At 38.3% G+C, this 27,365-nt stretch overlaps 1 protein-coding gene and 2 pseudogenes across 1 annotated transcript; 1 reads left to right on the top strand and 2 right to left on the bottom strand.

Moving 5' to 3' along the window:
* Positions 1-1,833: 1,833 nt before the first annotated feature.
* pck2 (phosphoenolpyruvate carboxykinase 2 (mitochondrial)) lies at positions 1,834-15,885 on the top strand. The gene is made up of 11 exons (XM_042510110.1): positions 1,834-2,240; positions 7,298-7,510; positions 8,050-8,234; positions 9,279-9,349; positions 9,584-9,719; positions 9,809-9,996; positions 10,817-10,979; positions 11,064-11,279; positions 12,299-12,436; positions 13,099-13,194; positions 13,349-15,885. The coding sequence occupies exons 1-11, from the start codon at positions 2,209-2,211 to the stop codon at positions 13,813-13,815; spliced, it is 1,905 nt and encodes a 634-aa protein (XP_042366044.1). The 5' UTR covers positions 1,834-2,208; the 3' UTR covers positions 13,816-15,885.
* An 8-nt stretch (positions 15,886-15,893) lies between these two features.
* Positions 15,894-20,490, bottom strand: LOC121960433 (annotated as a pseudogene).
* A 931-nt stretch (positions 20,491-21,421) lies between these two features.
* On the bottom strand, positions 21,422-24,927 carry LOC121960434 (annotated as a pseudogene).
* Between the last annotated feature and the right edge of the window lie 2,438 nt (positions 24,928-27,365).

Here is a 27,365-nt window from a genome sequence, read left to right as displayed (position 1 = left end):
TGACTCTGCAGGTCCTATCAGAGAACACGAGACAAGAGGGCTGAAGTTTAACCAGACATGTTGTATCTCTCTTTATCTGTAATCTACAGTATATTCCTCCTTGCAGTCCCCACCCCTTCACTTCCCCTCTCACTCATGGCTTATACAGTATATGTGTGTAATGTGCGTTTGGACCCCCTCCCCCTGGTCCCAGAGAGAGAAAGATTAACAGGAAACTCATTATTTAAAAACCAGATGCCTTACAGTGCAATCCTGCTGCTGTCTGAAAAAACACAACTGTTTCATTCATAAGGCAGGCTTATCAATGTTGTAAATGTGATAATAACAATAATATTCTCCTGGAGGATTTACTATAAACCCCCAGTAAACACCAATACAGCCTCGAATGGCAGCAAGTGAGAACTGCTTAAAATTGGACCTTGAGTTCTCAAACATTATGTAACGTGATGTCCAAAATCACAAAGTCCCAGGTTCATATTTTGGTGTTGGAGCACAAGATGATTTTCAGCTCTTTACTTATAGAAAAACAAGTTGTGTTTTAATTTTGAGTCTTTAAAATTGCAAAGATTAATCAATGAATTAACCAACAGAAAATATTCACATTTAGTGCTTCCAATTTCTCAAATGTGAGGATTTGCTGCTTTTTATGATTGGAGACTAATTCTCAAAGGTGTCTGTTTTTCAGACAGTTACACAAAAAGTGTCAGCCTGGGCTCTGGGATATTATGAGGGACATTTTTCACTAATCAGTGTATCAGTTGATCAAGGACAAAATCAGCAGATTAACTGGTAGCCTACTAGAATTAGGCCTAATGGAAAGTTAAACGTTACACTGAAAACATATTACAACCTCAGACTAACTTGAGTTATTTGACACTCACTCTTTGCACAGTTCAAATATAACAAGTGGAAAAGGTTATTTGCAAACGTTAGTAAGCTAATGTTAAAAGAAAAAGTACAGGTTTGTACAGTAAAATAAGCTGTTTACAAGTCTTTTTTTTCTTGTATTCTGTCCCTTGAGACCGTCCCTTCAGATTTTTGGGAATTTTTTTTTTTTCTTACTATGGATGCATGTATAAAAAGGGAATAGACAAAATGGGAGTGAGATCATAATATTAGATATAAGGTTTGTTTTTAAAATTATTCAAGGGGCTTTTAAGCCTTTATGTTGACAGGACCGTCATAGCATGACAGGGGGACAGAGAGGGGATGACATGTAGCAGAGGGACAAGATTGAAATCGAACCTGTGACTGCTGTGGCAAAATCATAGCCTCTGTACATATGTGCCCCCTCATATTTAGATTTAAATTAAAGGTGCACTCCGCTTATTTTACAAATGAAGTTTAGTGTATCAGCCACTGAAAACAGTTATATAAAGTAATTTCTGACTCTGAAGGAAGCTTTTTTAAAGTTTGGAAAAATAATAGTGCATGTGTGTGTAAACGATACTGATGGTGATGGGGATACATAATAACAAAACACAATATATGATACATTGTGCAGGATTTACATCCAAAAACACCACATCCATAAGTGCTTTGTTCTCTCCATTGTGGGTTTATTTGGGATTTGAGATCTACAAACTGCCCAGATGTTATCATTGCTGTGATTCTGTAATCTGAAACCTACTTTTCAAATGTAACCTTTAGTGGGGAGCTTAATGTCAACAGCCGGTGACATGTATTTCCGTAACATTACTCGTATTTCCGGGTTGTGTTTCCCCGCGCTGGTGTCTCTGCTGCAGGACCTGCGGGAGCTTGCGTCAGCCGGGAAGGACACCCAGCCAGCCGCCGGTCGGTCCATGGTTTGGAGGAGAGACAAAACAACAATATGGACACAACCTGCGAAGAAGAAAACTACATTGTATTTAAGTTTTAAAACAGAATCGCCTTCTCCTCCTCGAGGCTGAGTTTAGGAAACTGTTAAAACTTTACTCAGAAGAGCGGTGAGACGTTTGTGGACTCTCAGGGAAATTATCTGCACTTTGTGGTCGTGCAGCAGGACGACATCCAGATTACTGGTTACATCAAGGTGTATCCGTGTGAATGTCCACGCTGAGCAAAGTGCAAGGTCCCCTCAGTGTTCAGATATGAGCTGCGGCCAGCTCTAACCACTACTGCTCCTCTGCTTACCTCTGCAGCTAACTTAAATGTGCCTTTTTACACTTTTATTTTTTATATAAACCAGTTTTATTTTTTGCACCAAATATGTCGTGCCTGTTGCTGGGAGTCATACGAAGGTGAGTCATTGTGACTTTTGTTTTTTAAATCGTGTTTTAGCTTCGAGAATAATACGTTTCATTGTACTTTGGTTAATGTTTCGAGAGTATTAAGTGTACACTAAAGGGCTAATTTGTTTTTGTCGTTTATTCAAATTCTGCCACTATCATGTTAACTAAGTTAACATTACTTAGTAAATGCCAATTAATGTAGCCCGTTTTTTTTTAAAATTTAACACTCATACATAAAATATATAAGTATTGTGGACAACCAATTAATGTAGCCTATTTTTTCCACATACACATAAAATATACAATAATTGTGGACAACTTTCTGTCTTAAATAGCCTGAACACAAAATGGCTAATTGTTTTTTCCATTTATTCAGAATCGGCTGTATGTATGTTAGGTTTATTTTAGTAAATGCTAGTTAATGTAAACTATTTTCTTTCATTTCATACACATACATAAAATATATGAGTATTGTAGACAATCAATTAACGTAGCCTGTTTTTTTAAACACATACATGAAATATATAAATATTGCAGACAACAAATTAGACGAATATAGCCAGTTTTTCTATTTCATAGATATACATATAATACATGAGTATTATAGACAACCAATTAATCCAACCTGTTTTATTGTATTTATTTTACTTTAAACACATACATAAAACACATAAGTATTTTGGAAAGCTTGTGTCCTTCTTATTTGATATGAACCTATTTGGGATAATAGCTTCTTTCAGGCATAATTTACTTACGACACAAGTCGGCCCCCATTCAGACCATTTTGAAGTAGTTTATTCTCATATTGTTTACACTTCCTGTATTTCTTAATAGATTTTCTTTTACAGTGTATGTGTAATGAGATGTGCTCTATAGGCTAAATAACTTAAGTAACTTATTACCACATATAATAAGGATACATGATTAGTATATTATTTTCAATGCCATAAGACCTGTTACACTCTAAAGCATTGATACATTTTCAGTTGCTTAACTATGTGCTGCAATAAACTTATCTGACTTGACTGCAGAGAAGACACTCAGATCAGATGGCATTGAGCAAACATTTCATATTTTTCATCTGATTTTAAAAAAAGGCTGTCTTTCTGCATGCTTTCTCCTAACCACTTTCCCCCTCCAGGCTTTGTGATGACACCCCATCACACTGGGACTCTGGAGTCAATGTGAGCGCTCCATGGCATTGTGTGCTTGCTATTTTTTTGTCAATAAGGATGCATGTGAGTAAAGTGAGAGAGCGACTGACACCATGGCAGGGCATGTGAGTTAGTGACAGGGAGGCTCATGCTGCTGTGCATTTTGTTTGTATTTCTGCTTGAGAGCAAATTCATGGCCGGAGTCGTCACTCCTCTGTTTGCCTGAACGTCCTGGTGCATGTTCCGTGTGTTTTTCCTCTGGGTACTCGCTGTACCAAGTAGCAGGGTAATGCATGCGGCACGTGGGCATGTTCTAAATGATTCTTTGGCTTGTCTCTGCTTCATGTGTAGACTCTGCCCTAAAGACGGTATTGACCAGGAACAGGGTTAGGGAGGAGTGTAGGCGTATCTGTCTGTGGTGTGTGAGGATTGGCTTGCTGACTTGGAGGTGTGTTATCTGTTCCTTGACATTCCCCTCCTCTGGATATTTCAAAATTTGCACACTTAAAAAAAAAAAAAAATGGAGGCATGCTGGCCTCATCAGGTATGGGGGATGGGGTGAGGATTGGGGATGCACAGACAAAAGCACGAGAGGTTGAATGAGTGCAGAGGGAAATTGGGAGCAAAGGTCATCAGGGTTTGAAAATCTTTTTTTGTGGCAAAGAGGGAGCAACAGAGCTGCAAATCGCTTCCAGCTGCTTAAACTTTGTCTTCTGTCTCAAGTCGGCCACCGTCTGTGCTCCAGCAACAAAATCAAGGAGTGATTTCTGTTAATTAATTTCAAATTCAGTCCAACTCATCCACTTTCCCAATCCTAGTCACATTACAGATAATATTCAGCACCTCCTGAATGGTTACAGGAATTAGTGGCATAATAGGGTGGATTATTGGAAGCATAGGTAATTAATTTACTCTGTGGGAGCTGATTTAGGGAAACTGGATAATCTAATATCTTTTGATAGGACTGACAAAGTGCCTTAAGTCATTCGGGTGCTTTGATACAATAACACTTTTGTTCTTTTAGTTCCCCTTCAGTTAATCTTTTATTCTTGTGTTATTAGTCAAAAATCCTCTGAAAACTGACAGTTTTGCTTTAGTTTTGACATTAGAGTGTTAAAGTGTGTTTGATGGATGTGTAGATGTAACAGTCCTCATGGTTGACATTTGTGTTTTTTGAGTAAAATGTCTCAACATCTATTTGGTGGATTGTATTTAAAATTTTACCACAGACGTTCATCTCTACTTTCTGATCATTTTGTGCTTCCGTCTTTATGTCAAAGAGCTCTGTGCTTTGCTTTCCTCTCTTTGACCGACGTTCAATCGCCGCATCTTTTTAGTGGAATATCAAAGTAATGCTTCACTTACAAAATGATAATTTGTAAATCAAGTAGTTCTGATTTTTTACCTTAAATATGTGAGGAAATCTGTTTTTCTTGCATACCTTCATAGAATATTGGCAAACATATTGATTGGGGTCCAGGTTTAACAACAGCAAAACTATATCAAAACATCTATGTACGAAATCTTACAACTGGTGCAGAATTAGTCTCATTTAAGTTTTTTATCTTATGCTCAGTACTTTTTCAAACACCAAACCAAAAACCTTGAGAGCATAGATACATTTTACTTTCACTTCATTTTTAAATAGGAAGGTTTTAGCGAAAATGCTTGTGTTATATTCAAGGTACTATTTCTAAACCCTGAGTATTGCCAAGTATTCACTTCAGGCAACTTAACAACTTAATAACCTCAATTATTTGGGCCAGGTAGCCAGAGAGGCAAAACCTGGGGCAAAAATCCCCAAATCACTCAGCACACCACTCCTTTCTGGTTATTCAGCTTATTACTTAGAGCAGGTGGTAATAACAAATGAACATTTTTATCCATTCAGATTTTCTTTCAATAGTTGAATAGGAGGAGGACACAGACCAGAGATACTACAGGCTTAAAGTGATGGACACATGTCTCCCTATCCTTATATTAGAAATTATGTCTTTGACAAATACCACCTAAACCATAGCCATCCCCAAATTATCGTCAAAGATTACAAAATGTAAGATATATACAAAAAAGAAATTCAATTACCAATCTATTTCTCACTGTAAGTCTTTATTTCAACACAAACAGGAGTCTGTTCATGATTAATTGGCCCCACATCAATGGTTAAACAACTGGCGAGCTGCAGGTCGCCTGCTCGGAGGGAGTTTGAACCCTGAGGCTGGCATTACACGGCTCTCAGCTCTTTGCCCTGTCTGCCTGCATGTTATCATCTCTCTCGCTTTGAGCCTCTCTGCGTTCCTGCCGTGCCCTTTGTACGCCCCAACCAGATTTACTTGTGTGTCTGCATGCACAAGTAGTCCTGTGTGTGCGTGTAATGCACGTGGAATGACTCACTGCAGTCAATTGGGTGCTGTGTTTCTGCACTTGATGCTACGATCACACTGTCTTTGAAACAGCAAAGGGAAAAGTGTAATTAGTGTGATGTAGGTGAATTTATGATTGAAACTTTGGCAACAATGTTTCTTTGTTTATGAGTCCCTCTGGGCTTCTCATTTGAGGATACAAGAGTACAAATTTCAGATTTTTCACATTTCTGAAGAGGTCATCTGGGGTCATTCACACTGTTCACAGACACACATTGTCCATTTCATTGTCCGATCACGCTGCCAACAAACAAAAGGCCGGCCCCACGCATGCCTCTCTGTATGTGGAGAAGTGTGCCTGCACTAATAACTGCAGCAAAGGCATCTTGTTATCACTGCTGTCACATGAACAGCACACAACTCCAATTTGGGGCCTTTAACCATGTGTCATTTAACCTTGTGTTAAAAGTGTTTGCGCTCTACCAACTCAATCGGTATCTGTTGGAGTGAATGTTAAAATTAGAGATGAAACAAAAGTGAGTTAAGACCAGAGCTATGTCAAAAATGTCGCAGAAGAAAAAGTCACATCTGAGCGGAACTAAGACACTGAATTTGTCTTGACCCACTAAACCAGCTGTCTTCATTTGAGCCAATGAGGACGCTCTCTGCATTATATCCTGGTCAAAAATCCTGGTTAAAATAGATCTGACACAATGTGTTCCCCACTCTGTTTGTAAATTCAACTCTGCAGTGCAGAGATGTGAACTCTCTGTTGAGGCTGCAGAAAAAATCAGAATCAGAAATCAGAATCAGAATCAGAAAAAGATTTATTGCCAGGTATAGTTAACACAATACGAGGAATTTGTTCTGGTGGGTTGGTGCAACATAAATATAGAAAAAGAAAACAGATAAAATAGAAGATACAAATATAAAATATAAAATATAAAAAGTACGAGTCTTACAGTGCAAAACAAAACAAGTAACACAAGTAACAGTGTAACAGTGCAAGAAACAGAACCATGGAATTAAAGTTATATACAAGAAGATAGAGTTGGGTTGATATCCACTTTTGCTGGTTCAGTTTGGTGTACGAGCTGAAACCTTTTTGGTTTTATGCAAAAGAGCCGAACTGACGTTTTTCATATGAGATGTTCTGGCAAACTCTAAAAAGTAGTCTACATCAGCAACCTGTGACGAAGATGTCACAACACTAACTTAACTTACATTAGTAATAAGCTATATGACAAGGTGATTAACATAATATTCTGGTTTTTTTTTTTTTTTTTTTAAATAAATAGACTAAAAAGTAATTTATATCCGACAGGCCGAGCCCAATTTACTGCTGAACTTAGGCCATAAATCAAATTTCAGTAGAGGTGGGGAAGATGCTCACAGAGTGCATGTTGTGTTTGTTTACTAGAAAGGTGATGTGAAGATAAAAACAAGACAGAGGTTTTAACATTTTATCAGTGTAATTGGGATTTCCTTTGATCGCAAATAAAATGTTAAAAAAAAGTAAAACATTACTTAAACGCCGCTCTCTTTTCAGACATGGCAGTGTCGGGGCCAGTGTTGGAGTCCGCTCTCTTGCCTCCATCCCCTCGCTGCCCCCGGCGGTGGCTGAGTTTGTGAAGGGAGCGGTGGATGAATGTAAACCGTCCAGTGTGCATGTGGTGACGGGGACGCCGCAGGAAACGGCCAACATCCTGGCAGGTCTGGAGAAGGAGGGCATGGTCAAGAAGCTTTCCAAATATGAGAACTGGTAAGGACTTAAAAGTTTTAAGTGCCTAATTTTAATTTTTCTGTAAAGTTCATGGGTTTTTAATGCACCATGGTGTGATGATGTATACTGAATCCATTTAAAAAGATGGACATGGATGTTATTTTCAGGAGGTACATGGGCAGTAAAGGTCACAGTCACCAGGTATATACAGGGATTATTCTATAATTATTTATTTTGTACTATTTTGCAGTATTTCCTTTTTCTATCTCTTCCTTTTTTTCTGTAAACAACAATGTAAATAAGTTTACATATAGTTATATATTGTCTGTATAGTTTATAGTGTGTATATAGTTATATAGTTTATATAGGAAGAAAATTACATTTATTTAAAAATGGAAACGAGTCAATTATTTTTCAATAACTGAAGGGGTGGTTTATGATAAGTTTGCATTTCCTTCTGCTCCTTTTTCGGACATGTCTGTATGTTTTTGCGTGTTTACATGTTCATTCTTACCTTTTTTACATGTTCAAAATAAATTTCAGTTCAATTCAAATCATTTCCCACTCGTGTTTTTCAGTTGGTTGGCGCGTACAGACCCAAAGGACGTGGCTCGGGTGGAAAGCAAGACTGTGATTGTGACCAAGAACCAGAGGGACACCATCCCCATCCCTGCTGACGGAGTGAAGAGCCAGCTCGGCAGCTGGATGAGCGAGTCCGACTGGCAGAAAGCCAGACAGGATCGTTTCCCTGGATGCATGGCAGGTACGTAGCTGGATGGTTGAGGATGTTTGTCGCTAGTTGCCAGGAGATGTGTGATTCCAACTTCCCTTTAAACTTTTATAGTTTTTTAATGTTAGGGTTGGGCCCCTGTAAAAATCTTCAAACTGGTTTGATATAAACCAAATCCTGGACTTGACCTGTTTATTGAACTCATCAGCTGCTCCTGTGTGGAACATAATGACACTGCTCTGTTACTACCTTTGCTGCCAACTTAACGGCTGAACAACGATGCCCGTATGTTTTAGACAGAATGGCAAGGCGTATTTATGGCGCAACATTATTGCCTTAAACACACTTTAGATAAGAGTTGCACCATAGAGAGAGAGCCCTCTTGTCTCATCTCGGTACCCTAAAAAACACTTAATTTCTAGTAAACAATCACAACATGAACTACTTTTTCGCCCTCCCACCTCTCCTGAAACTTGATCTCCTTCATGTCATCGTACTTAACACAGCCATAAATTGAACACAGCCTGTCAGACACTGGTGGCATCATTAGTTTTCTTACAAACAAACATAAAATGGTAATCACATTTTCATATTGCCTATTAATAATGCAGTAAAAGTTGGATTAAGAGTCTTGATGCTGTTGACACAGGTTTCTGATATAGACTACTTTTTAATTTTGCAAGAACTTGTCATAGTGACAAATGCAGTCGGTTTGTATTAAAATCAAAACGGTTTAAGCTCGTACAGCTTACCGGCAAAATCAGAAATTGATTCAGTACTATTGAATGGTGTTATAATCTGAACATGTGTTTACCCTGAGGAAAAAGCATGAGATATTGGGAACAGGAACATGTGTCACACAGCCCGTTTCTTTTTGTACTTTATGAACAAAATTTGGAGTTTTTGCTCCATGCTGCTGCTTGTGAACACGACAGTGAACCTTTAACAATAGGCCATTGTATCTCATGTCCAATATAACCACCTTTTCATCATTTGTCAATATTGACTCATTGTAGCATGTATTGTATGAATAAACTGCATTAATGTATCGTTCATGTCTGTGTGTCCTCTCTGTAGGTCGAACCATGTATGTGATTCCCTTCAGTATGGGTCCTGTCGGCTCGACTCTGACAAAATATGGCGTCCAGGTAATAACTGTCCTCCTCAACACTTAATAGTCATGGAAAAAAGCATGTAATAAAGCAATAAGCCTGCTGTGTGGAGCCTATCAGTGCTTTGATTTGTTGCTATAAATAGCTGTGATTTATTGTCGTAGTTTATCACTGTACATTTTAATGAATTGCTGTAACTCTTTATGGTTTAGACTTGCTGAATGTTTCAGGTTGTAGATCAGGGTGATAAACATTTTGTCCTGCTCAAAGGTGACAGACTCACCATACGTTGTGGCCAGTATGGGGATCATGACGCGCATGGGCACTCCGGTCTTGAACAAACTGTCTGAAGGAGTGGAGTTTGTCCGCTGTCAGCACTCTTTGGGACAACCTTTACCACTCAAAGGTACAAATTCTAAGAGCCTGAAACAAATCTTTAAAGTGCTTTGTAGTGCTTAAAACTAATGAAGATCTCCTTCCCTGTGTCCTCTCCAGCACCTCTGGTCAACTCATGGCCCTGTAACCCAGGCAAGGTGCTGATATCTCACCTGCCAGACACCAGGCAGATCTTGTCCTTTGGCAGTGGCTATGGAGGAAACTCTCTCCTGGGGAAGAAGTGCTTCGCCCTCCGTATCGCCTCCCGCATCGCTAAGGATGAAGGCTGGCTGGCTGAACACATGCTGGTGAGTGTGTAAAATTTCTGGCTGGGTATTGCGCCTTGATACCTAAAGGTCTGCAGTTAAACGCTACCTTTAGTCAATTATTTTTTGCACTGGGGATCTGGTCCTGGACGGTCCCAAATCCCCGTCTGATCAGCAAACTTTCTGTTGCTGCCGTCTCCAAATGTCCTCAGCTTGGAGCTCACACTGAAGCAGCAGCAGCCACATCTCATAAAGTCTGTGTTGCACTGAAATCGAGCACGATGTGTTTCTCAGTCAAACGTGCCTCCAAATTGTTAGAAAGTATGGCTATACTGCACACCACTCCATTCACATTATGGGCATCAAGTACTCACTATAAGGGATACATTTTTTATGTATGTATTTTTTTCCATCCATACATTTTTTCAATTATGATCATTTAACAAATGCAAACATGTTTTCCATTGATAAATCACATGATATGTGAACATACTGGTAACTTGTATGATCATAAAGTAACCAGTTAGGTCTTTTTGAAGTCATTTCTGGGAGAAAATGTAAAAATAAAATTTCATGGGCCCAGCTAAAAAGTATCTGCAATCGGTGATCAGATTACTTTTGATCGTGAATATATTTTAGCCAGTAATCAATAATCACTTTTATTACCTAATTTTGTCATTCCGCTGTAGCAAAGAAATATTACATTACAAATAGAACATTGTCCCTGAAAAATATATTCAATAGAAAATAGTATAGCAGGGATTCTTAGAGTTTTCAAAAGTGCTTGGCCATTACGCTCTGTCACTTCAAGTGATGACTATCCATGAAAGGTCGAGTAAATATTATGTTCTCCCCTCCTCAGATCCTGGGCATTACTAACCCTCAGGGAGTGAAACGTTACGTAGCGGCAGCCTTCCCCAGTGCCTGTGGTAAAACCAACTTGGCCATGATGAAACCAGCTCTGCCCGGCTGGAAGGTTGAGTGTGTGGGCGATGACATCGCTTGGATGAAGTTCGACAGCCAAGGTGAGAGGAAGGAGCTTGACTCATGCACACAGAATCCCCATGTTACTCCATAGCTGACGTAAATCCACGCGCATGTCTCTACAGGGAAACTGAGAGCCATCAACCCTGAGAACGGTTTCTTCGGTGTGGCTCCCGGCACCTCCGACAAGACCAACCCATACGCCATGGCCACCATTGCCAAAAACACCATGTTCACCAATGTTGGTGAGACCAGCGATGGAGGAGTGTGGTGGGAGGGCCTGGACCCCCCTGCAGCTGGGGTCTCACTCACAGACTGGCACGGCAAAACGTGGAAGCATGGTAACATCAGCCTGGACTGCTCAGGCTTTTATAAAGACATCAATCTAAAGAGTCCCGCTTCAGCAGTTTTAGGGAAGATGAATTGCCTTAAGTACTTAGTTTCTAATGAACATCAATGAATATTCAGCAGTTTGAGTGGTACAATTTTAGCTTGAATAATGCATTTTGTTTTTTCGCCAACAAAGACATCAAATTATTTGTAGGCCCTAGACCAAGAAAACTCCCTGCAGTATTGCACACAGCTTCAGTAAACTTCAAGAATTAGTCAGTGACAAACTGTACTGTATATTAGTATCTCTCTCAACACTCATTTTCTGCTTTCTGGATAAATTAAACTAACATATGAACATATAAAAAAAATCAAAAAAAAGAAATAAAGTTAAAAATACCCAACAAAAACCCCCAAAACAGGAAAGGCCTGGAAAAAGTGATTAAAAACTATAATACACACACAAGAGAACAGGCAGTGCAGCTTCTATCCTCCAAAATTATGGAATAGCCTTCGAAAAGCTATTAGAGAAGCTGGTTCTGAGAACATTTTTAAAAGACAGCTGAAAACCTATTTATTTAGTCTGGCTTTTAATAAATGAAATTCTTATACATACTATTTTATATCAATTCAATTATTTCTACTGTACTTACTTGTGATTTACTTTGTTTATCACCACCTGTCTTTCAATTGTCCAATCTAGCTTTTTTTTCTTTTTTTTGCATTTTTAATTGTGAAGCACTTTGAGCTGCATTTCTTGTATAAAAGTGCTCTATAGATAAAGTTTATTATTATTATTATTAATATTATTATTGTTATTAGTATTAGTATTAGTAGTAAACTGAATAGCCACAGTGTATACAGTGCCATCTAGTGGTATGTCAAAGCAAAGACCTAAAGATCGATGAGATGAACCATGATAGTCAGATGTTGGTGTTTACAAAATTCCTTTTAATAAACTGATTGTGACTATGAGTAACATGAACATTCAGAGTGAATAAACTTTTTTTTTCCTCTGTGTGAAAAAAAGGAAGCAAGACTCAATGTGCCCACCCCAATTCCCGCTTCTGTGCCCCGGCGGCTCAGTGTCCCATCATTGACCCCCAGTGGGAGAGCGAGGAGGGCGTTCCCATCGACGCCATCATCTTCGGAGGCAGGAGGCCGGAAGGTTTGTGCTGTACACACACTTTTTTTCCACTTTACACTTTTTTCCACTTTTTTGCCCAAAATACAGAGGTTGTATCCTCGCTGCAGTTGCCGCCGGTTGTTCGATCTTTGGACTCTTTGCTGCATGTCGCCCTCTCTCTCTTCCCCTTTCACGCTTAAACTGTCCTGCCCATTAAACGCAATAAAAGCCCCAAAAAATAATCTTAACCCCCCCCCCCCCCCCCCCCCCCCAAAAAAACAAAACAATTGGGAAAGTAAAAAAACAAAACAAACAGGGAAATGACCTGAAAACTGCTTTAAATGATAATTATTCTGTAAAATGATTATGGAAATATAATTCTGTTTTAATTTTTTTTTTTTTTCTAAATCTACTAATTTCTTGCAGTTTTTGGGCCATTTCTGGCCAGGTTGCTCATTGCCTTTTTTCTCATGTTTTTGAAAGAAATAAACTTTAACACCTTGCTCAGGATTCGAAGGTTTCAGTACTTGTTAAAGGTGTCTAAATGCAGCACAAGGAAAATTAGATTTCAAAAAGTTAACATATTACATGTTGGAGTCATTACAGCTACATGTTGTTTGTATTACATGTCAACATGAGAAGCTGAGCGGCATTTAAAACACACAAGTAGCTTTGCACTAAACATGAAGAAATGTTGTTGTCAGGGGTCCCTCTGGTTTACGAGTCTTTCAACTGGCAACACGGAGTCTTTGTTGGAGCCGCCATGAGGTCTGAGGCCACGGCAGCTGCTGAGCATAAAGGTACACACTCACACACCTGATTTTTTTTGGTCTAAACATCCATTGTCCTATTGATGAAGTGGTTTAAGATTATGGGATGATAAAGAAGTTACTCTTCCCATCACTAAAGCCAATCTTTTATTAGAATTATGAATCATGTCATGTCTCCCTGCAGGTAAGGTCATCATGCACGACCCCTTCGCCATGCGGCCATTCTTCGGTTACAACTTTGGCGACTACCTCGCTCACTGGCTGAGCATGGAGAAACGAAAGGCCCCCACTCAGCTGCCCAAGATCTTCCACGTCAACTGGTTCAGGAAGGACCCCGCGACCGGCGCCTTCCTCTGGCCCGGCTTCGGTGAAAACGCCCGCGCGCTGGAGTGGATCTTCAGGCGCTGCAGCCGGGAGAGGGAGGACGAGGCGGCCAAGAAGAGCATTATCGGCTGGCTGCCAGAAGATGGCGCCATCGACACTAAAGGTCTGGGTAAGGTGGATATGGGTGCCCTGTTCGACGTGCCCAAGTCTTTCTGGCAGAAGGAGACCAAAGAGTTGAGAACCTACTTCACCCAGCAGGTTGGAGCTGATCTGCCAGCCCAGGTGGCGGCTGAGCTGAAGGCGCTGGAGGATAGAGTGCACAATTAAAAACCCCACTGACAGGAAGTTCATCCGGAAACAGGGAGGCAGTCACAGGATCAGATCATTAGGGTGAAATCAGAGTCACTGGCAGAGTTTAAATACACAGAGAACTTAGCTCTGTGAGCGCAGCTTTGGTTTCATTCATGGAAACATAAAAACACTGACATTGTTGAACCAGGTTGAGATGCCCGGCTAAAAGGTCACCATGACAGAAACATCCCATTCCTCTTTGGCTTTCACAACATTAGATATGTACTAAAATGATAGTATGAGAGACTTGCTGCTCAGTCAAAGTAGAGCTGCGTCAATAAATCGATCAGTTGTCAGTTATGACACATTATTCTTCTTAAACACTGATGTTTTCTGGTTTCTTTACTTCTCTGTATCTGTAGTTACATGGAGAATATTCATCTTTAATCTGACTGAAATCATCCTGATGAGACGGAGATTGGCGTTGCCCGCTGTGACACTTCTCATATGCCAGAAATATAACAGAAAAATGCGGTTTTTTTATTACTATTTGAGAAAATTTAATTCATTCAATCCATAAAATATAGAAGTAGAAGATACTCTTCTGTCTGTAAATACATTTATGTATTAAGTCAGTGTAACCCAGGTTACAGACATCCCCTAAACATCTCACATGCAAACTTTTGGTAGATGACACAATATATTTAAGTTCCCTAAACATCTCAGTCTACTGTTTTAAGAAAGACCACTCACATCAGAATGTAGCACTTGCAGGGCGCTAAATTTTGTCTGAATTTATAGATAATTTTCAGTCAGAATCAGAGGTGTGTAAAAAAAGCTGTTGCAGCAAGTTGTGTGTGCTGTTCACCTGTTGTTACCCCATGTGGGGTAAACACGCAGAAAGAATATATGTATCCCAAGCAGAGAGAAGCATTTGGATGAAGCGTTCATGTGTATGTTAGGTGCAAATATTTTCCTATCGAACCGACCTCACCTCTCCCAAACAGTTTAGGCTGCATCAGATCAGTCTGAGGTGATAACATGACTTATTTTTATTCTGATTATTAGTGTAATATTAGGTAAATAAATTCACGACCGTAAACTTACATTTGAGGAAGTCATCTCGGGATTTGAGAAACACTGAACCACATTTTTCATCATTCTCTGAAATCTTGAGCAAACACCTGGTTGATTTTATTGAGAAAATAACTGAAAGATTGTGTGTTGAATTGAATGTTGTATGTTGAGAACTGAGAAAAATGGTAGACTTGTGTTTGTTCAATTATTAGTTTTAATAAAAAGCTGCGCCCCAAAAAGACCAATAGCCAGGCCAGAAGTTAACCTTCTCTGTGCATGAAAACACCGCCAGTGACTCTTGTCTCTTTTACTATGAAGAGAAATCTGTTCCGAGATAAAAAAGCAAATGATTTACAATGCAATACCTTTGGACGCGACTTCACACTAATGCTGCAACACTGAAGGACTGGCATCAGGCTGGTGGGAGGAGGGAGGTTTGCCTCTCAACATGAGGGTTCAATATTTGCAACGTTTTCAGATTGTAATATAGAGAAGCTAATGTCACTACCTCCATTCACTCACGCCACCTGGCATGGTACTAAAGCACAAAACATGACCTAATGGTGCCTTTGAGACATTTAACAATGCAGTGTCAAGGCTGCTAATGTTTACAAGCTGAATTCCAAAGATCGCTTTTAACAAAATCCCAACAAAAACTACACAGTTTTAAAATTTCTTTTACTCATTAAAAGGTTTTAAATGAATTTTAGCATCAGATCTTTCAATATACTATTGACAGAATCTCATGAAATGCCAGTTACTTTAAGCTGAGCTCGATATTCAAACACACATATCATAAGTCCAAAAACTACTCAAAACATTGTAGCATATTTCCACTGGGAATTACTATGCATGATTCACCTTGCCACTTTTGTAATGTTTGTGATTAAATTGTATGATTTCAGGTGATGTTTACACACAATATGTGAAATGTTGGACCAATAAATGCAACTGAGATTCATAGGTATTTTTAGAAGTTGTATGCTAAGGTTTTTATGACAGTACAATGAATAAATAAATTCAAATGCAGAAACGGTATCTCATGCTTTATTAAAGTTATTCAAATGCAAAAAAAAAATGTAGGATACAAAAGATGGAACACACACAACAGATGAGTAAATGAGATTAAAAATGATTTGCACAAAATGGTCTGTAAAATATCAAAGGGTTAAATTGCAAAAACATTTCAAAATACGGTACACCGCTAATGTGTGAGCAGAATGGCTTCTTGTGTTAAGCTCACTATAATTAATTTAGCCATTTGTTCCAGTTCCCTATTTATATTTATAGTTAGCGAGTCATATTTGCACTGATCTGAAATGCAGAGTCTAAGTCTCACAGCAACAGCAATATGAGGTCAGTTCACAATTATGAGTTAGGATATCACAGTGACTGGCAAAACCATCTGAGCTGGATGTTGAGGTTTTGACTTCCCCTTTAACTGTGGGCAGTGAAAGGCTCCAGGCTCCAATTACTTTTCATACATTAAGCTTATTGTATAAGTTAAAAAAAATGTTGGTATAATCATGGCTAACCCAAGTTTGACCACAAGCCGATCCTCATTTTCTCTTCACCTGAGCGTAGACATCCTCTGGTCTGTTTGCTGTTTTGGACACATTGACCTGTGCGTACAGCGTGTCCTGCCGCTGTCCACTGTCCTGCTCTGAGGACAGCTCAGTTCTCCGTTTGGAGAAGTCGATCTCTCCGTAATGGATGTCTTCTTCTTCTGTTTTTCTTACCGGCTCCACAGCAGTCAGCTCTTCACCTGTTTGAGTCTGTAAAACAATAAATCGAACAGGAAGTGTCAGAGGTGAACCTTCGGCTGGATCTTACCATATTAAATTATTTGCTTAAATTATTGAACTCAACAGGCTTATATCTGGGACAGGCTGTTGATTCCTTTCACACAAAACTATGTTCAGCAAAGATGGGAAATACTATCAAATTATGTATTTAACCCTTTGAAACTTGGATTTATTGGCTTTATTTTATTTCATTTATTTTTTTCAAAAACATGGGAAGAAGGTAATAAGCAACAAAATAAATGACCCAGAAGTTAGCAAGAAATCTGTAAAAACTACAAGACAATAACCTATTTTTTTTTTTAAAATAACTACCCCCTACCAAAAAGTCAAAAAAAGTGAGAAATTACCAGAAAATGCTTAAAAATTCTAATAATTCTGTGAAAATAATTTAAAATAGGTATTTATGACATTTATGAATATAGTTCACTGTACATTTTCCTTTGCTTTTAATTTTTTTTTTTTATTTTAATAGTCTCTAACATCTTTTTATCCCTTTCTCTGTTTCTCATGTTTATGTCAGTAAAATAAGCTGAATGATTAACTTGTGGAGAATCTTACCAAGCTAACTTTGTGAGTAGCATGTCCAAAAGTTGTAAACATATATACATATTGTATCTAAGCAACTAACTAACATCAGCTCCAGCAGGTAGCCAACAACCTGGTTTTATACATCCAAAGAACTTTTATGAAAACTAATTACATGGAAACTAGACCAAGCTTTTAACTGAGACCTGTCTGTTTGTCAAAATTTGTAGCCACACCCAATTTGTCAAAAAAACTAGGCTTTTAGTTGAAGTTTTACAGTAATAAAGAGCCATTTCAGATTAATTGACTGAAATGTTGGACAACATCAGGATTGAAACCAAAGACATCATTAGTTGGAAAGAGATGCAAAACATTCAGAGCACACAGTAATTAACTGGACAGGAAGTTCAGTATGCTCTCACCTGAATCTGATGTGCAGGTGGATGTGCCGACTTTAAACACCTGGAAGACATCAGATCAATTGTATATTGTGTTATAATGTGCCGCGTTAAATTCAGTGTGTCGGTGTCAAGATCAAAACAGATAATGTTACATATGAGTGAACTCAGTCATCATCTGCTTTAATTTGTGAAACCTACCAAACACAGACGACCAGGCAGATGAGTATGATGATCCCAACGATTCCTGCAAGAATTGCCCCCCATTGTAGAACGTCTGCTCATGAAAAAAACAAAAAACAAGTTAAGTGACTAAAATAAGTGTAAAATGTGGACATGGAATAATATTGATAGAGAACTGCAAAAGTTTTAAAGTTCAGCTCTTCACATTTAATGTATAGTTCTGCTTTTTGAAGTGGGGTTGCATGTCAGACAATGAAACTAAGTGATTGTCACGACCTGTTTTGTCATCCTCATGTTTCATGTCTAAAATTTCCTGTTTTTTTATGAAATTCACATGTTGTCTCATTCCAGGTCTCTTCACTTCCTCCCCTCCTGTGTTTCCTGTCTGTGTGATTACCTGCCCCGCCCTAATGTGTCACACCTGTGTCTCATTTTCTCCGCTCCTCCGGTGTATTTAGTCTCTGTGCTCTCTTCCCCCAGTTTGGCTTTTTGTGACAGTGTTGTTGCCGTTTCCCTTTTGTGAGTTTGTGTTAGTGAGTTTTAGTTACTGAGCCTGGTCTGCCCCTATAGTTACTTCTGACTGATCTGGCTGCTATCTCATGTACCAATCTACTTTTGCAATACTGATTTTTTGAGGTTGGACAGTTTTTTAGATAACTAAAATACATTTTTTAGTCAGGACTCTAGTCTGCTTCAATACACTGACTGTGGATAAGTACTGTAAACAACCCCACTTCAATAGATGCAAACAATAACCTTTTACTGAATTTATTGTTTGTATAGCACCATTTCATTTGAAATTCAGTGACTGCTCGTATTTCACTACTGGCTGTAGTACAGTTCAGTATTCACCTTGAACAGCCAGATGGATCCCTGCTGATGTGTGATTACCGTGCTCATTTGAGGCCACACAGTAATAAACTCCTGCTTCTGTCACAATAAAGCTGTAAAAGTCTCCCTCAGACACTCTGATGGGTCCATTTTCACTGATCTTGAACCAGGTGAAGCTGCTGACGGGAGGTTTGGCTCTGCTGGAGCAGGTCAGGTTCACACAGCTACCTGCTGACACCAAACCTGGTGGACTGACCGGACACTGAGGTGTTCTTAGGAGCATCTGATGAAAATGTGACAATAACTTTATTCATTAAAATCAGCTGACATCTCATGAATCATCACGAGCTGATAACAATCACTGTTTGTCTTACATGAAACATTGAGAGTCATTTCTTCCTCTGCTGTCTTATAGTTTCCTCCCTCCACAGGATATGAGGCAGAACAGCTGATGTTGACTCCATCATGTTGGTCTGACAGAATGATGGTTGTCTTGATTTTAGTTGTGAGGGTTCGATCTTTGTTTTCCTTGGTTATGTTGTGATGGTTTTCTGTGAGAGTCCAGGTGAGTTTAGGAGGGGAGTGTGGACAGGGAGTGGATGCTGAGCAGGTTATATTGACAGACTCATTCTCCTTCAGATCACCTGAGATCTCAATTTGGGCCTCGGAGGAACATCTGTGGTTTCAAATCAAACACAGATTTTATAAAAAGTGAATAAGAGTTTGTGCTTTTTTCAGTTTCCCATATTTGACCATTTTCATGCAAAACTGTTACAATAGACTCAGTATATATTCGCAGAATTTAAATTAGTGGCAAAATGAAAATGAGAAAGTGCCGTTAAGGCCAAAACTGCAAATGATATCACCTTTATTCCATACGATAACATCATAGACTGATAAAACAAAATACCACTTACCTTCAACTATTATCTGAAGAGGATCACAAACAGCTGTTGCAAGGAATGGCCTGTTCTCAATTCTGAAGGAGTATGTGCCTCTGTGATCTGTGCTTAAACTGGAAAATAAAGTGGTGCAGTTGTTCTGACGCAGGTTTCCAGTAATCTGTATTGGATAACTGTTATCTTTCTTACTGCTGTTGAAAACGACAGCTTCATTTTGGTGCCACACTCCAAATGTTGCTCTTGTACCATCAAATTTCTCTTGCCTATCTGTGGCAGCACTAAAGTTACACGGGATTTGCAGACAGGATCCGCTCAGTGCTTCCATCTGCTCTGGTGTTGTAATGAACAGGGCTGACACTTCAGAACAAGCAGCCAAAGCACCTGTAAAACAGACTCATGGTGAAAATGATATGAAGCAAAATCTGCATAAACAAAAAGTTCATTATGCACAAACTACAGTTTAGCAGCAGCATGTTTGGTCCTTTGTCCTTTTAACGATGTCAAACACTTTGCAGTCTGGACATGAATGACTGGAAAAAAGTAACGTCTCAAATAAAAGTGAGCGAACAAACAGCTCACCTGAAGTAAAGAGGACACTCAGTAACATGTTGGCCGTCACCATTTTCACAGACCGGACTGTAATAACACTCATCACCTGGATCTGACAAAAAGGGACTTTTCAATATTTTAAGCAGCATTCTCAGATTCACACATGCAAATCAGGATCGCTCCCTGTAAAACCATGTTACTGTGTTAAAACAGTAATTAGTGATTGACAACAGTTAAAAAACAAAATGATCCAGAGTGAGACACCAAAACCGAGCAAATACATTTCATTATGTATTTTTCACTGGAATTTATGAAAAGCATCAATATAAAAACACACGATCATAAAAGCAGTGACGTTTGACCTTACCCAACGAGGCTGCAGTTTAAACGGAGAAACAGTTATTCTAAAATTCTGATCATTTGTAAATTTCAGCAGAGCTGCAGCGCGCTCTTCCCTGCTTCCTGTTGTGATGTTACAGCAAACAGACTTACTATTTGAAGCTCGATACGAAATGACTAAAATACTGCAGAAATACAAGTCTTGACTCTTCCTGCTCGCACCCTGTGAGTGAGGAAGTCAGTATTTTGAGGCAGCTTGAGCTCGTCCAAATGCAAATAAGCTCTGATTCTCAAAGATATTATTTTTAAATCACATAAGAGTGTACACCTATACCTTATTGTCTTTTGTGGTGCATTAATTACAATAGTGCCATAAACAAATGTCAAAATATGAACTTGTAGTTAAGTACAACAATGAACATGAAATGTAGACATGTGAGCTCATACTTAGAGGGACTTTCACTACAAGAAGTTTGATTGGACATTTTTGTTGTTAATTTGAATAAATATAGTGTTTTACTGAACAAAAATGCAAGGAAGTCAATCATAGACAATAAATGATCCATAAACACACTGATGAAGACATCTGGCTGCAGAGAGCTGTGTTGCTACAGCTGCTCTAAATATTTTACAGAAGGGCAAAACCCAGCAGACTAGCTTCCCCTGTTTGCTTTGAGTTTCTGGCTTTTTTTTAGCGCTCTGGTCACGATTTTAGCATTTTACATCTCACCACTTCTCTCTGGTGTTCTTACTCTGGTCCATACACTACACCTCACTGTATTTCATCACATCAAAAGCATCAAAACAACATGAAATACAGTAAATATCTTCTTTTTTTAGTGGTAATTAAAGATTAATCTGTGAGGTGTCTCATTTCTTGGATGATTGAAAAGGATATTTAATAATGTCACCTCGCGCCTTCTGTTTTAGCTGTGTAAGATAGTGCTGATTTATGGCGTCCTTATTCTCTTTCCTTGCCTCAAATGTTTTCTTTGTGTGTGCAAATATATATTATCACACAAAACAAACGATGATGAAGTTACAGTTTATTATCCTCTGTCCTGTTTGCACTCCATTCTTCGTTCATCTTAAAACAATTTCATATTTAACCTCTTGTGTCCCTGAGTTCTCAAATGAGGACGTCACATTTTTGGATTTCTGCACATTATATTTTATTCTACTTAGCTTAGACCTGTTGTTCTTAGCGATATATTAATCTATGTAAACACAGGATGGCGGCCATAGCTGCTGATCCTGACACAGAAGAGGACAAGGTGCAAAAACTGATCTCATTGAAACATGATTATTTGTATTTAATTAGTTTTGTAGGTTGAAATGGCAGAAATATTTAAACAATATTAGAAAAAATAACAAGCTAAGAGGTTGTGAATTAGGAAGTACTGGTTTAAGGGCGCTGAGACTTTATTATTGCATCTTACTTTATACTTTCATTACACACTTGTGAGTATCAAAAATAAACCCAAAATCCTCATGTGAGGACATCTTTTTAGTCTTATTTTTACCAAATCTAACTGTTGTTCAAAGACAGATAATTTTTATACATTTTTTAATATTTATTAGGTCCTACTAAGCCCACATAGCTCAGAGAAATTCCAAATGCAGACCAAACAAAGCTTGGGCTTTGGGAGATTAAGAATCAGAGTAAAAAGAAATGGAGAAATATTTAATTTAAGGTGAAGATGGCATCTTTCTCGTCTCCTTCATGATGCTTGAATCTCAACCACTCTGTTGACGTAGTCTGCTTCTGCTGCGTCCTGTGGAGATGAAACAATCATCAATGTCTCTAAAGGGTTTCTCCTGTATGATTGTTGAACATCAGTCTTAAGATATGGTCCTTCATAATAAGAGCTTTTGTCTCTTTCTTGAAAGACCTTTTATTGTTTCTAAGAATGATGTGCCTGCACTTTACCTGCACTGGTTTGTTGCAGCATCTTGATCTAAACCACCTGACAGAAAAGGAGATGAATAAACATCAGTAAATGTTATTAACATTAAATCTTAACATTTCAAAGACAACAATAAGTCTTTAGCGGAAAATGATCATATCATAGAAAAGTTTTTCTCACCACTCAAAGATGACGATGGTACTGTAGAGAGCAACGATTCCCAGGATCTTCAATGTCAAGTGGACATTAAATCTGAACTCAGCATGGTCACCGTCTACTTAATGGGAAATGTTACGACTATGATACATTATCAGTCTGAATTCCTTCTGTTAACATCAAATGTTAGCTGGTGCTCTGATCAAGCCTGTACATCACAAACCATGTCCTTCAGCAGTTTGATCATCTTTATCAAGCAAAATGAAATGTGCAACATGGAACATCTTTATCACTCAGTTTTCACAAAGCCAAATTTCATGAGAATTACACATTTTATTCAAAAATAAGAAAACTGAGAAGAGAGGAGAGCAGATTAGATTAAAAAATAAAAAGCATAATCACTTCATTTCTTTCATCCATGATGACTTCTGAATACTGAGAACATTTGTGATATAAAATACTTGACTGCTCGTATTTCACTACTGGCTGTAGTACAGTTCAGTGTTTACCTTTAACAGCCAGATGGATCCCTGCTGATGTGCCATTACCGATGCGCTCATTTGAGGCCACACAGACATAAACTCCTCCATCTGTCACATTAAATCTGTAAAAGTCTCCCTCAGACACTCTGATGGATCCATTTTCACTGATCTTGAACCAGGTGAAGCTGCTGACGGGAGGTTTGGCTCTGCTGGAGCAGGTCAGGTTCACACAGCTACCTGCTGACACACAAACCTGGTGGACTGATGGACACTGAGGTATCCTTAGGAGCATCTGAGGAAAACATGACATTAATTTTATTCATTAAAATCAGCCAACATCTCATGAATCATCACGAGTGATAACAATCACTGTTTGTCTTACATGAAACACTGAGAGTCAGTTCTTCCTCTGCTGTCTTATAGTTTCCTCCCTCCACAGGATATGAGGCAGAACAGCTGATGTTGACTCCATCATGTTGGTCTGACAGAATGATGGTTGTCTTGATTTTAGTTGTTAGGGTTTGATCTTTGTTCTCCTCAGTTGTGTTGTGAGGGTCTTGAGTGAGAGTCCAGGTGAGTTTAGGAGGGGAGTGTGGACAGGGAGTGGACGCTGAGCAGGTTATAGTGACAACTCATTCTCCTTCAGATCACCTGAGATCTTAATTTTGGGCCTCGGAGGAACATCTGTGGTTTCAAATCAAACACAGATTTTATAAAAAGTGAATAAGAGTTTGTGCTTTTTTCAGTTTCCCATATTTGACCATTTTCATGCAAAACTGTTATACAATAGACTCAGTATATATTTGCAGAATTTAAATTAGTGGCAAAATGAAAATGAGAAAGTGCCGTTAAGGCCAAACTGCAAATGATATCACCTTTATTCCATACGATAACATCATAGACTGATAAAACAAAATACCACTTACCTTCAACTATTATCTGAAGAGGATCACAAACAGCTGTTGCAACGAATGGCCTGTTCTCAATTCTGAAGGAGTATGTGCCTCTGTGATCTGTGCTTAAACTGGAAAATAAAGTGGTGCAGTTGTTCTGACGCAGGTTTCCAGTAATCTGTATTGGATAACTGTTATCTTTCTTACTGCTGTTGAAAACGACAGCTTCATTTTGGTGCCACACTCCAAATGTTGCTCTTGTACCATCAAATTTCTCTTGCCTATCTGTGGGAACACTAAAGTTACACGGGATTTGCAGACAGGATCCGCTCAGTGCTTCCATCTGCTCTGGTGTTGTAATGACCAGGGCTGACGCTTCAGGACAAGCAGCCAAAGCACCTGTAAAACAGACTCATGGTGAAAATGATATGAAGCAAAATCTGCATAAACAAAAAGTTCATTATGCACAAACTACAGTTCAGCAGCAGCATGTTTGGTCCTTTGTCCTTTTAACAATGTCAAACACTTTGCAGTCTGGACATGAATGACTGGAAAAAAGTAACGTCTCCAAAAAAAAGTGAGCGAAAAAACAGCTCACCTGAAATAAAGAGGACACTCAGTAACATGTTGGCCGTCACCATTTTCACAGACCGGACTGTAATGACACTCATCACCTGGATCTGACAAAAAGGGACTTTTTAATATTTTAAGCAGCATTCAGGTTATTTTAAAGGAATCTCAGATTCACACATTCAAACCAGGAACTCTCCCTGTAAAACATCATGTTAATAGGGATTAATAATCTGCAGAGTTGCACAGAAAACAGATTAAAAATAAAATCAAAATAATCCTGAGGGCGATATTTCTGCTACATCAAAACACGGCAAATTCATTTTGTTATGTAATTTATGAAAATCAGCAAAAAAGCAAAACATAAAGCAGCAAATCAGATAAAAAATCATAAAAAAGCAATGACACTTGACCTTACCAAACGAGGCTGCAGTTTAAACGGGGAAACAGTTATTTGGAAACCAGGCAATTTGTGAATTTCAGCAGAGCTGCAGCAGACTTCTCTGCTAAGCCACTGTGATGTTAAAGCAAACAGACTTATTATTTAAAGCTCGATATGAAATCACTGAGAAACTGTAGAAGTACAAGAAGTTTTGGCTCCTCCTGCTCGCACCCTGCGAGTGAGGAAGTCAGCTTCTTATCTCAAAGATTTTTTTATTCTCAAAGATTTTTTTCATCACATGATTCACGTAACTCGTAACTCAGTGTGAACCTGTATACTTAGCATTGTACATTAATCCCAATAGTGTCATATTAAACAAATATCAAAATTTGAAATTGTAGTCGAGCAATGCACATAAAATATTGACATGTACAGCTGTAAGACAGCTCAGAATAAGACAGCTGCTCTAAATGTTTTGCAGAAGGGCAAAACCTAGCAGGCTTACTTTCCCTGTTTGCTTTAAGTTTTCGGCTTTTTCCCAGGGCTCTGGTCATGATTTTGCAAATTTACATCTCACCACTTCTCTCTGGTGTTCTTACTTTGGTCCTTACGCCACACATAACTGTATTTCATCACATCAAAAGCATCAAAACAACATGACATACAGTAAATATCTTCTTTTTTTGTGGTAATTAAAGATCTGTGAGGTGTCTCATGTCTTGGAGGATTAATAAGGATATTTAATGACGTCACCTCCTCGCGCCTGATGCCTCAATTTATTCTGAAGTGTTATAACCAAATTATTATTTCACACATGTAGCTACAACAGAGTTTAGTAAGCCGACTTGTACATAGTCTTTATCACTGCTGCTCTGCAATACAGCGCTGATGAGAGAACCTCACTGATTAAAATGCTTTGTTTAATTTAAGGCTTTTATTTTGGCAGTCATCCACACATGCATATACAGACACAACTGACAGAATAACAGACAAATACCATCTCTTTCTATTTCCTCACACAAAACTTGTGTTTTAGCTGTGTAAGATAGTGCTGATTTATGGCGTCCTTATTATCTTTCTTTGCCTCAAATGTGTTTTCTTTGTGTGTGCAAATATATATTATCACACAAAACAAACTAATGATGAAGTTTCAGTTTATTGTCCCTGAGTCCTCAAATGAGGACATCACAAACCTGATTAACACACAGATTCATATACAGTTACAAAATGAACAAATTCAAAGGCTTTTACACATGTTGCATTACTTACAAATTTGTTTTGCACAGCCATGTTTAGTCATTGAATCGAACAGTTTTAATTTTATTTTTTAATTTTATTTTTAATTTTTAAAAATGTATACTTTTAATCAGTCATCTACACATGCATATACAGACACAGCTGACAGACTAAATATTTTCACTGTCCTTGTGCCTTACTATATATACTATATATTTGTACATACATAAAATCGCTATTGAGGCAACAAGAAACAATGATAAGGACGCCATAAATCAGCACAAACACAAACTAATGATGACGCTACAGTGAAAATGTGAAAATAACTTTGTTCGTTAAAAATCAGCCGACATCTCATGAATCATCATGCAAACCCGAATACCTTGTTATGTACGTTAATATAATAGCAACTGTTGTGACACTGTGTTGCAACTGTAACTCAGATTGCTGTATATAGATAACAACAGTGAGAGTAAAAAAGAGGATGGTTACAGGAAATAATGACTTAGATGATCCTAGATTTGTGTACTTTTTGTTGTAAACCGTGAAATGTCATATCATAAAAGAAGGTAAGAAGAAACATGATATGTCCAAATCTTTTATTTCACACAGGATTTTTGATTTAAAGGGTACAAAGAAGTACAGACGTAGTTCAATTAGTACCCTTACTGCCAATAAAATATTAAGAACTAATTTGGACACTCTTATCAAGAGAGAGCTTTTTTAAATTTTCCAAAAATAACCAATTTCCTCCGCAGATTTGCGAACATTTGCTCAATTTTTGAACATGACGTCATATGCCAAACTTTTTTCATTTTCCTGTAATTCATTCGAATACACTGATAGACCTCAGGCTTTAAATGCTTTGCTTCATGCAATTCATCAAAATATTGTGGAAAAACAGACAAGATGCCACAGAGAGTACTTTTGACACGTCTTGCAATGAATGTGGTTTTCTCTAGAAGGACTTGTGCCACGCTGCTTCCCGTTTTTTTTTTTCGTGATGTGTGGCACTGCCAGAACATGTCAAGATAATTGTAGTCAGGAATAAAAGCTTACACTGAATGTTTAACACAAGTAGTCCTACATACTCACACACTTCTGACATGATGAAAGAAACTGTTACTTATAGATCACTTATCAATTAAATCCAGTGATGGAAAGTAACTAAGTAAAACTAACTAAGATCTTACTGATAGATGAGTTCCAGCACATTTAGTATAACATTTCACTGTAGTACAATCTGTCTCAGCTGCTAGAAGGTCAAAGGTCAGGCTCTGCTGCAATATTGGTGAGGACTGAGCACGATCAAAGTCAAAGCAAGTAAAAATAAATTCATTTGGATTTTTTT

This window comes from Plectropomus leopardus, chromosome 21 (assembly GCF_008729295.1).
Source record: "Plectropomus leopardus isolate mb chromosome 21, YSFRI_Pleo_2.0, whole genome shotgun sequence".
In the NCBI taxonomy this organism is placed as follows: domain Eukaryota; kingdom Metazoa; phylum Chordata; class Actinopteri; order Perciformes; family Serranidae; genus Plectropomus; species Plectropomus leopardus.
This window is presented reverse-complemented; position numbering and strand designations above follow the sequence as displayed.

Excerpts from the sequence above, each read along its gene's own strand:
- pck2 (XM_042510110.1), top strand. The coding sequence starts at position 2,209 with ATGTCGTGCCTGTTGCTGGGAGTCATACGAAG. Across the intron at positions 10,980-11,063 it reads GATGAAGTTCGACAGCCAAG|GGAAACTGAGAGCCATCAAC; the intron begins GTGAGAGGAAGG and ends ATGTCTCTACAG. Across the intron at positions 11,280-12,298 it reads CGGCAAAACGTGGAAGCATG|GAAGCAAGACTCAATGTGCC; the intron begins GTAACATCAGCC and ends TGTGAAAAAAAG.